We start from the raw sequence: 12,065 nt of genomic DNA, 5'->3' as shown, positions 1-12,065 counted from the left end.
CACTCACCCCTGCTGGAAGTGAAAAGAATGGGCTCGCTCCTCATCTTAAAGTCAAGCTCATCTATAATCCCCCGTCCCGAGCAGGCGCGTGCCCAGCGGCTTCCTGGCAGCGGTAAAAATCCACACAGGCACGCAGTTGTCTTCTATGCCTCCTCTTTCTACCTCCGACTGTCCTTTTCCTAGCAAACCGGCGGCCACTGAAACGTCTTTTTTTCCCTTTCAAAGTTTTTCCCCGGATCTTTCTCCTACTCCCTCCCTGTGCCTTCTCTCCTCCCCTCTCCTTAACCTCCCCTCTCTACGCGCCCCCTTCTCTCGCTCTCTTTCGCTCGCTCGCTCCCAATCTTCCTGCACTGATAGCTCTGCTGGATTTACGAGATTTTCCCTTTGCTTTTCTTTATAATCTCCATTCTGGCCTATTCTGTTTTATTCGAAATTATGTGACTTAAGAATGAAGGCAGATTGATATAATTTAGATGCCAGTACTGTCCTTAATATGCTGCAATTTATTAATTTAATATGCTTCTTTTCTTTCCGTTTTTTAATCGAGTCAAAGACGAAGGAATAAACACCAAACCAACGCACATGAAGGCACGTGTCATTGAAAGCATATGTGTGTGTGTGTGTTTTACATATGCTTTGATCGCACTTTTATTGAGCTTATTTCATCTGCTCTGAATATATACAAACTATTACTAGGATTGTGTGAAAATGTATCTCAACAGCTGCTGACTCTTGTGGCCCAGAAGTTGCAGATGGTAAGCAACACTCCACATTGTTTTACTTGTGGAGTGAGGGTGACTTTTTAATGTGAGAATTCCAGAAATCCCAGTGTAACTGGGCCGGGGGTGTTGATTACACAGCATTTTGTTTCCTGGTGCAGTCACTCCACAGCACAGAAATGTTTTGTTTGGTGCGCATGTCAACACCTTTAGAGCCACACTGTGTACAAAAAATGATTTGAAATCTCTTTCATGTTGGTTCTTTGCAGTAGTAAATCATGTATGTGCAAATTCTTTCATTTTTGAGGGGAAAAAAACAAAACACAAACTTGCTTGAGAATTGGATGCCTTCGCTAATTACAGTACACTGCATTACCATAAGCTGCTGATCCCTACGTCCTAGTCCCCAGGGGCAAACAAGAGCCAGTCTGAGTTCAATATCCCATCTGCCATCAGGGGAGGAGGAAGGGGGGAAGGAAAGACTTGCTCTACCCTGCCCTTTTTCAGCGTGGAACTTGAGACTGTGAGGAAGGGAACAGTGTGCAGTGTGGAGAGAAAGAATAATGTGCCGGATCACCTTTTGGTCTCACGAGTTCAAGAAGAACCGCAGACTGGCAGAGGCTGTTGACGTGCATTTCCCTAAAGAATAAGACACATAATGTGACATCTCAGCTTCACATGGGCTCTAGACAAAATGCAATTTTTGATACTTTGGCATTGGCTTGATTTGTTTAGGGTCACAAAAGCATTTTGTATCACAAACAAGTATAACAAGCGCTATTATTATAAACACCATTATTTAAAAATCGAGAGCAGGGTGATAATATCTTTTGGATTCCCAGCTGATGATCCCTTACACAGTACACATAGTGATTTGATCCACTGTTGATATAAAAGTTACCAGAAGATAACACCGCTTTAGTTTTCTCTTTGTTTGAGTTATGACTAAAACTTTCTTTTCAGAAATATGAGTTGCTTTTTAAAAAAAAAAATCTTCTCCACTCGAACACAGGATTGCTGCCAATTTTCCTCAGGCAATAGAGCCTCAAGTTCAACACAACAGACAGCAAAAGGCCACACACACACAAAAACAGTGTTATCAGAGACAATTGCTTTGGACACACCGGTCAAAATGAACAGCAGGCTAACGTGAACATAAAACCCTTTGGATTTTACCTCCATTGCAACTAACTTCGCTAGTGCCAAACTCTTTTGAGCTTAAAACACAGGAGGTATGTTGGTGCACTGTAAGGCAGTATGCAGACTAGATGACCCTAAAGTCAGTTAACTGCAGTGGACAAATCTAGTGGGAGGATTTCAGGTTGAGTTATGAGACTCTTATGAGGGTGAGATATGAGATGGAGAGGCAGCCTGTGGTGAGTAGCGATAAGTGATGAAAGGATCGACAGGTTACAGTGAAAAAGCACCAGACTGTATATTCTTCACTCAAGTCTAGAGTCTCAAACACACTTTTCTTTTGTGTAATGTGTATGCGCAAGTGTGATCCCACTGAAACTGCATACCAGATGAAAGTTAACTTGGCTCTGTTTCTTTAAAAGTCAATAGTGACATCAGTCTTCTTCCCACTTACTTTTATTAAATCTAATAGAGATTGAGATACTGTAATAACTTGGACACTTCCCTATCCAAGTCAGTCATCAACCCGTCAAGTTATTCAGACACCCTAGTGAGAGAAAATACACATGCACAAACACGTAAATGTTAAAGCTGATGATGAAACGTTGATGTTTTGACCAGTTAGACTATCAGACATCCACTTTCTCTGCTTAATGATCAGAGGATTTTGCAGGTTAAGAGGTCAATCAGATAAGCCTAGAAACCATCTGGTACCGAACATGAGGGAAAATTGTGTATTCCCTGACTGGTTGCAACTGGTTGCTGGCAGTCGTTGTAAAAATTGATTTCTAAAGCCCCATTCATGCAGGCCTAGCAACCACTCTTTGAGTGGTAGGGGAATAAATGGTATAGGAACTGATTCTTATATAGGGCTTTTCTACTCTACCTGAGCACTCAAAGTGCTTTATACAGCATGCCTGATTCACTCATTCATACAAGCACATTCGTCTGTTCCTAAGTGCTTTCTATCTAACATTCACAAAAACTGCTCTCCAGTGCATCCATTACCAAAGACTGCAGGTCCGAGTAGCCAGAGATCAAACCACCAGCCAATAAGCAGATGACCTGCTCTACTCCCTGAGCCACAGCCAGCAAGTGGTTGCAGATGGTTGCGTGGTCTCACTAGCATGAAAATAGGCACAATGACGTATACAGTACTGCACTGAAAACCTCCTTTTGATTACTTTGTCACTAGCAGGTCCAGCGCTTGACAGTCAAACCATTACAAATGACTCGCCAAATTATAGTGAAACTGCAAAATGTGCAATGCATATGAGAAACTGAGAATGTTTACCTTCAGAGTAAAAGTTGTACCTTTTGAAATGTGTTTCACAACTTTTCTTTGTTTGCATCAACATCATTGAAATATAACTATAGTTCGAGAGTGAATAGCAAGTGTCTACAGACAAGACGGCATCTTCCATGCAAACTACAAGTGACTGTAGCAACCTCCTAGCAGAAAAGCAATCACGAAGAGTTTTTATGTGCAGGACCCACAATTTCACCTGGCGAGTAGCCACAGCCAGTAACCAATCACAAACTGGTTAGGATCTACCACATATGATCTAAGTATGCAGTACCTTTTTTGGGTTAAAGTTTTATCACTGTCGGCGGCTAATGCCATAGAGGTTTATCAAAATCTATAACTAGTGACAGTTTTGTACTCCACAGCACATTTTTCATTACTATTAGGAATGTATATCCCGAATGCTTTTCACCTCACTCCACCCATTCATGGCATCAGACAGAAGTCATTAACTTTGAATATTTCATATACCATATTTTATCCATAAATGTTTTCATTACATCATAAACTCCTGGGAAAAAAGGGAGAAAATATATATACTGTAAACAACAGCAACAAGCCACCTCTATTTGTACAATAATGAAAATATTCCACCTACTGCACATGTTCAGAAACTAAATCAAATAGCCCAAGTGACAAATCCAGAGTCGCAAGATAGACATCTGACTTGGAATACATACCAGTTCCCCAACCCATCCCCCATTCTAGTTATTGAATTAAGACACATGGTTTGGCTTTGGGACAAGGCTCGCTTTGTCTTTGCAATGTGGAAAGCCACTGGTGGAGTGTGGTGCTGTCAGGGTCTTAGGACAAACCAGAGGATGGATGATCATGCCAGACTCAGTCAAACACTTATACTGGGACTAAATGAATGACTTGGTGTGATTGTATATGCCATTGTGAAGCTTTTTGATAAGGAAAAGTGCAGACTGACTAGCAAGGTAATTGCAACAAAAATAAGATCTTGTGAGCTCTGTACATCAGCTAGAGACCTCTGTGGATCCTTACTAAAAACAGCCAGGGATTCCCCCACTTTAACTGCCTTCCTGAACTCATCAGACATCTGCTCATAATTATCAGGCGTTATATATGGATTATATTTAACAAGCCAAAATGTTATTTTGGACAATGTCAAGAAATTCTTTGCTTTACTAAATTTGAAGAAGGCAAAGGAAATGAACTCTTGGTAACTCTTTAGTGGTAAAAAATCACCAACAATTTGATGCCAGCTGGTTTTGTAAAACGTAAACCAATGAGGAAGGGAACTGCAGATTATCTGCAATTGATTGCTATAAGTGCCCCATTTCAATTTTTGTATATAATTTCATCCACTGTTCTTCCACAGTGTGTCTTCACTGCAAATAAAAATGAACAATGTCTTGGCTGCCATAGATATTCTGAATACTCCAGATCATTACAGTTCAAATCATGAATGTACACTAAAAACAGGAATTAACAGAGAAACTTTCTCAAAGTTGACTCAATAGCAGAATGATCATTTATGTATCAGTGTTGCAGAGGTGTGGACTCGAGTCACATGACTTGGACTTGAGTCAGACTCGAGTCATTAATTTTATGACTTTAGACTTGACTTGAAAAAATGTTCTAAGACTTGTGACTTGACTTGGACTTTTACACCAATGACCTGGGACTTGAATTGGACTTGAACCGGTTTACTTGAAAAGACTTGATATTTCACCCCAAATATAAAATTTAACATGCATATTATATAGAGATTGAAAATGTGACGTCATTCACGGGTAGAACCGCAAAGGATTCTGGGAACTCGTGGCAAGCGGTACTAGCGCACGCAGGCTTTCAATTAAAATCAGTTACACAGCGATAAAAAGAAACACAAAAATGTCAAGAAGCTGTTGTATTATTAACTGCAATAGCCGGTCGCATGACAGCCACGGGAAGCCGACGGGTAAAGAGATCGGTTGTTATCGGATTACGTCGTTGAAGAGAAATTGTTCGAGCCATGTTTCCGAAGTAACAAAGACGCGACGGATGGCCTGGATTGCAGCCATTCAAAGACCAAATATAACGTCCCAGAACACTCCAGTTCACAGGTTAGTCTGCTCCAAGCATTTACACAAAGGTCAGTCTGCTGTTGTAGTTAATGCGTCATTTTTCTTAACATAATTGGTGATATAGGTTACAAGCAAGTCTGGCGCTGAACAGAAATTGTCGCGCTATGCTCCTTTGTTTATTGTGCATAAATAGTGAATTGTCCTGACACAATATTGCGTTTCGCTTCTGTTATTATGGTACATTAACAAAAACATATACTTTTATTCACAGGATAAAACAGTTGTTTTGTATCACTAATTGCCCAGTACGATTACAGCATACAGTATTATTGTCACTGCTACATTTCTGTGATGCTACCAGAAATGATTTCCACTGCTAATTAATTACCATTGAGCTCAAAGGTCCTATTAATAAACGGTTAACGAATGTGTATTTATGACGACGATTTGTGAGACTGGTAAACTTATGATATGTACGATGGTCTTTACTTTCTACACGGTGCATTTCAAGGTCCTGTACCCATCCGTCGGTAAACTGTACCTGGGCTTGTTGCAGTGACCGGAAGTTACTAAACTTCACGAGTGTATGCACTCACTCCAAGAAGCGTATAATTATAAATATGCATATAAATATGCTACGATGAGATAGCTGACTTCATCTAACTAGCAAATGTTTTCCAGGCTACGTTGGTGATGCAGTTTTTTTTAATATGTATGATATTTTTGTCATGCGATTTTAAAGCCGGTCCTACAACCGCATCCAAGAATAACATGCAGCTTATCTCAGAACTGTCGGTGAAAATTATTCTTGGAGCTAGGTTTAATTGAGCTGCATTTTAAAGAGGTGCAATTTCACAATTTGTGTATATTTTCTAAGTTCACTATTTTGTCATGTGTTGAGAAAAACACAGATTTAAAAATTACATGGTCTAATATTTACATTTAGCATATAACCTCAACATGCTTTTTTTCGTTTTTTTTTAAAGACTCGAAAGGACTTGAAATTCAAAATTTCAGACTTGTGACTTTATTTGGACTTTTACACCAGTGACTTGAGACTCGACTCTGACTTGCCTGACATTACTTGAGACTTACTTGAGACTTGCAAAACAATGACTTGGTCCCACCTCTGCAGTGTTGCTTCAGCAGTATCAGAGGGCTAAGAGTTAAGGAAAGTGGTCTAACTCTCTCTGAGCAAGGTCATCCATGTGTGTGTGTGTATACGTGTGTGTGTGCGTACATGTGTGTGTGTGTGTCTGTGGTTTGGCTGTTTTGAGTCTGGGTGTTTCCCCCTTTACTTGATAAAAGGTAAGTATTCAAGATGTGCTTGTCAAAACAGCAGCCAACCTGAGCACCTCTCAGTGTGGACTAAGACATGCCCAGCCATAGCCCCTCTCTCTCTCACACACACACACACACACACACACACACACACACACACACACCTCTTTTGACCAAAATAGAATGGAAAGACTTGTCAGGGTGGGCTGTTATGCATTTTATTGTTCATGAAAATGTGTGTGTTCCTTCCTAGCAAACATGCCGTGGGGGCACTGTGGGTGCACCCACACTCTAACTTTGTTTTGAACATGTTCAAACTTTATAGAAACTTCAACAGCAACAGTGATTTCTACACACTAACCTCGTGTATAAACTTGGGTGACTCAGACTGCACTGCTTTCTGGACTTTTCTTACTACTTTGATATTTAAGAAAATTCAGCTCTGTGAGTCATCTGAGTTTTTCCTTTTATTGCAGAATCTTTAAGCAATTTTCACTCACAGGCATAGAAAGCAAAGAAAACGACCACAGCAGCAACTAATGGAATCAACTTGGAATATATTCACTATTTCTTGCCAACCAGACATGTAGAATATCTCATTTTTATATGCTAGTTAATCAAGAATTATTGGTCTTAAGACTTTAGATAAAGTTTAAAACACAATGAAAACCACACATTTCTTTCCTGTTTCAAATCCATTGTGCTTGATTATGGGTTAGGAATGGAGAAATTCCTATGGATCCCAGACCTCCTGCTGCCTGTGTTACAACAGACACAGTGCATCAATATCCCCATCAAACAAGCCATGCCGCTTTCACAATGCATCCAGTAGCAGGCACAATCACTTTCATTTACATGATTATGTACATGCAAGCATTCATAAAATGATCAGATGTTTCACATTATTGCCATAACAAACCATGGGCCAGGGCTACTTTCTTAAGGCCTGAAAGTACTTGAAAATAAAACACGGCTTGAAGACGTAAATCAGTATCAACTAGGCTTCACATTGCTGGGACAGCACTGTAAATGGTATTGTTTCATACACACACTCACACAGGCTCACCTTTCTTAACGGGAAGTGTATGAGGAATGCTGACGTCAAGGCATTATAAATCTCTGGTGGCAGTGCGTCACATTTGAGAAGTTAGCCAGCTCTAATGTCCAGGTCTGGAAGTCCCATTATCATCATCATTCTCATTGCAGTCAGTGAGCTGTGTGTGTGTGTGTGTGTGTGTGTGTGTGTGTGTGTGTGTGTGTGTGTGTGTGGCACTCAAGGCAACACTTGAGTGTAGCTCATCATTACAGTCAACCTATACAGTTAATGCATACGGTTGTGTAGGTGTGTGGGTTTGTGAAAAGATCCATTACAGTGTGGCTAAATACAACAGTACTCTTTTTTTTCCAGTTTAAATCATTATTGTTAACACAAAAAAAGGAAGATATTTCAGGCCTTGGCAACCATACTCTGACATAGCCAATCCAATCATAACAACTCTTGGGATATGGTCTAAAGCTCTCGGAATAGCTACGTAAGGATCATGTCTTTAGAGTAGAGCCAGTGAACATTTTGGACAACTAAACGGAAACATGATGCACATCACGGAACTGAAAAATGTTAAATTCCTTTAAACTGCTAGATGTGTCAGAATATTATACAATATAATATTGAATTTACTCAATATTTTTTTACAACTTTATATATGGTGTTTATGTGTGGTGTACTCTTTGGTATGAACTTTTAATTGGCCTACATAATGCTGATTTAGCACCACTGCATAGGTCACGGATAAAACAAATATTTCCATTAAGCACTGCATCAGTGTATGCCAATAATCTAAACATGAGCCAAAGGATATTAAAACCAAAAATATCTTTAGATCTCTGAGCGATCTCCATGATGCAGTCAACCCCTATTGGCAGTTCCCAAGATCAATATCCATCAGCACAACCACGACTGTTTATTTAACTGGCGCAGCATCCAGGATTACCTGTCAACCTTGTCTGGTCTTTTTCTGTTGCCTTTTCTTTTCTGCTTTAAAATGATTAATCTGTTAACAAATAAATAAATACAAAATAATAAAATACCCAAAATATGAAGATAAATGGCAAGGTTCCAAAACTGAGTGTTTAACTCTCGACATTCTTATTGCTATCACCTGAGACAAATGACAACTAGGAAATATTTGCAGTTCAGCCTTAAAGGTGTACACTTGTATATTTTAGGAAATGTCACTTAATTTTTTAAAATTAGTTTACTATACATTTTAAGAACTTAATCAAATCGATTCAGGTCTCTGTGAACTGAAATTGACTAAGGGATGAGCTTCACTACTCGACGCTTATCTGTGACATCAACTATAACCCCTTCACCAGTGTTTCCCAATCACTGTGCCGCGGCACATAGGTGTGCCGTGAGAAATGATCAGGTGTGCCGTGGAAGATTATCTGGTTCCACCTGATTAGTACCCTAAGCGACCGGCATGAGTAACAGGCAGAGCATTCTCTTCCACTAGAGGGCAGTACAACTACCTGCTCTAATTAAATGGGTAGCCAACTGCCAGTAAAACAGAAGAAGACAAAGAAGAAACTACATAATAGTCATGCTGTGAGTGAGACAACGCAGCGCGTAAAAAGTAGTTAATTTGACCTGGATCGTGGAGAAAATCCAGACCCAGATGAAGGCCCTAGCATGAGTAGTGGTCAGAAGAAAGCAAAAAGGGGCAAACCGAGCCAAGTCCCTTATTCCTGCTCTGCTTTTTGTTACATTTTTGTTTGGTGGGGTGTAGTGTGATTTTTCTCATTTGAAATATGTGCCGTGGCTCCAAAAGGTTGGGAAACACTGCCCTACACACAGTGTGAATACTTGTAGAACTAGGGTTTCCTCCGAGCATTAAAATTCATATGGGCAATAATGACCCCTGGTTACGTCAAACGGAGGTCATTAAAATTAATATTGACTCTGTGTGCAACCAACGGTGTTGCCAAAACAATGTCAGACTCTGTAGTTTTCTCTGGTCCCCTCCCCAGTGGGCCCAGGAGTGACATGCTTAGCCACACATTCTCCTTTAAATGAAATTGCTGGCTGTCTGAGTGATGTGGGCTTTACACATAATTGGGCAACCTTCTGGCAGAAACCTGGTCTTGATGGGAGAGACAGCATCCATCCCACTTTGGATGGAGCAGCAGTTTGTATCATATCCATCTAATAGACTGCAATTTGTTCATGTAAATGGAGAGTCCTCTTCACACACTAAGGTTAATTATGGAGTTCCACATGGTTCTGTGTTAGGACCAATTCTGTTTACATTATACATGCTTCCAGTATCATTAGAAGACATAGCATACATTTTCACTGCTATGCAGATGACACCCAACTCTATCTATCCATGAAGCCAGATAACACACACCAATTAGTTAAACTGTAGGAATGTCTTAAAGACATAAAGACCTGGTTCATCTCTAATTTTCTGCTTCTAAATTCAGATAAAACTGAGGTTATTGTACTCAACCCTGAAAATCTTAGAAATACGGTTTCTAACCAGATTCTTACCTTGGCCTCCAGTAACAGAAGGAACCTTGGTCTAATTTTTGACCAGGATATGTCATTCAATGCACATATTAAACAAATATGGAAGAAAGCAGTCACTTTCTTCCATTTGGGCAATATCTCCAAAATTTGAAACATCCTGTCTCAGAGTGATAATGAAAAACTAGTTCATGCATTTATTACTTCCAGGCTGGACTACCGTAATTTGTTATTATCAGGATGTCCTAAAAACTCCCTGAAAAGTCTTCAGTTGATCCGAAATGTTCAGCAAGAGTATTGACAGGGACTAGAAAGAGACAGCATATTTCTCCTATGTTGGCTTCCTTTCATTGACTCTCTGTTAAATACAGAACTGAATTTAAAGCCTTGCTCATCACATACAAGGTCTTGAATAATCAAGTCCAATCTCATCTTGATCACCTTATAGTACTGTATCACCCCATTACTACTTTTAATATTAGGCATAAAACTTTACTTCATGATAAAGCATATAATTAGGGCTGGATCAGGTGACCCTGAATCCTCCCTTAGTTATGCTGCAATAGGTTTAGGCTGCTAGGGGATTTCTATTATGGATTGAGTATTTCTTCTTTAGTCACCTTTTCCACTATGTGTTTATACACCTCTCTGCATTTAATTATTTCTGGCTGCTTTCCATGGGATGTGTTTGTCCTCTCCATATCTACTCATCCCCAACCGGTTGGGGCAGAAGGCCGCCCTTCCCTGAGCCCGATTCTGCTGTAGGTTTCTTCATATTAAAATTGAGTTTTTCCTTCCCACTGTCACTAACACGCTTGCTCATTGGGGACCATATGATTGTTGGGGTTTTCTTTGTGTTATTGAGGGTCTTTACCTTTACAAAATAAAGTGTCTTTAGGTAACTGTTTTTTGGGATTTGGCATTATATAAATAAGATTGAAATGAGCTGAAATTGGACTAACTTTGAAATAGTGCACATACACAGGGTAAGAAAGCTTTTAAAGAAGGTGATCCTTGAATCTGATATTTCTACAGCAGTGTATGGAGCCATGGCCTTCATCCAGACTGAACAAGGGTACTGCTGCTGGCAGGAAAACTAGGTCAAGAATGGACCAGGTCCTTTAACAGTATGGACCTCCCTCAAAACATCTAGCAGTTTAGGTACTGTATGTGCATAAATAGAGCTTTCCCGTTGCTCTGTCTCTCTCTGATTCAGATATCTATGTGCACAAATGGTTTTCACATATATACGGATAAAATGTCTCATTAAGCTCCAAACAATCCGCTGATTAACTTATTAGTAAATTATCACACAAACGTAGGTTAAGATTTACTGTGATTGTCTATATTATCTATCACTGTAATAACAAGCTCTATTACCCTGTTTTGTAATAGGTAATAAAAATAAGAAAATATATCATTTTAAAAATCTAAGTGTTTTAGGTACCTGCTTTTAAATGTAGTTGGTGGTTTTCCAAAAGCTCCAGCCCCTGCATAAAAACAGATGGAAGTAATGTCCACAAGGTTCAGGTCCAGCTGGAAGTGTTAACTTACCAGTAAACAAAGAAAAATTGTTCCGTCTTTTCTGTTTAGTTAACTCTTTGCTAACTCTGTTGTTCTTCTCTTTTCCATCCAGAGTTTACAGGAAGGTCAATGAGATTCTTTAAAATAGGGTTGATAGATATATATATCGATAGATCTGCAATCACAAGCACTGCCTGTAGTATCCGCAATTTCTCAGAGAAGTCCCAGTTTCATCACTGTAGGTAACTGCTGGTGTCAAAGTACATGTTTCTACAATCTGAAAGAGAGCATAAATTCAACCTGCATGGTCAAGCATTACAGTTAGATTACACTGTCAAGACCAGACATTTGGTATTATCTTCTCTGAATATTGTTTGGCCACGGGAATAGTAGATACACTTGGCAGTGACCAAAGTTTTTAGTGGAATAATTAATTTCATCCATTAAAAATGGAGATGAAATGTTGTAGTTTATGGCTGTTTTCCTCAGGGAAAGGCTGGCTTGCAGTTAATGAATCAACTATATTTTTGCATCAT

At 39.6% G+C, this 12,065-nt stretch overlaps 1 protein-coding gene across 4 annotated transcripts in view; it reads right to left on the bottom strand.

Moving 5' to 3' along the window:
• afap1 (actin filament associated protein 1) overlaps positions 1-12,065 on the bottom strand; it is a 100,819-nt gene that overhangs the window by 54,040 nt on the left and 34,714 nt on the right. Inside the window, exon 1 of one of the 4 annotated variants that reach the window (XM_040016799.1) lies at positions 8-251. The exons of 1 other annotated variant lie outside the window; for it this stretch is intronic. In XM_040016799.1, the coding sequence (XP_039872733.1) occupies positions 8-44 (37 nt within the window). In that variant the 5' untranslated portion in view covers positions 45-251. Of the gene's footprint in view, positions 1-7; positions 252-12,065 lie in introns of those variants that run through there. 2 more of the 4 variants (XM_040016798.1, XM_040016801.1) reach the window with 2 other exon arrangements.

Source organism: Simochromis diagramma, unplaced genomic scaffold (genome assembly GCF_900408965.1).
Source record: "Simochromis diagramma unplaced genomic scaffold, fSimDia1.1 OVJJ01000695.1, whole genome shotgun sequence".
NCBI classification, from domain to species: domain Eukaryota; kingdom Metazoa; phylum Chordata; class Actinopteri; order Cichliformes; family Cichlidae; genus Simochromis; species Simochromis diagramma.
This window is presented reverse-complemented; position numbering and strand designations above follow the sequence as displayed.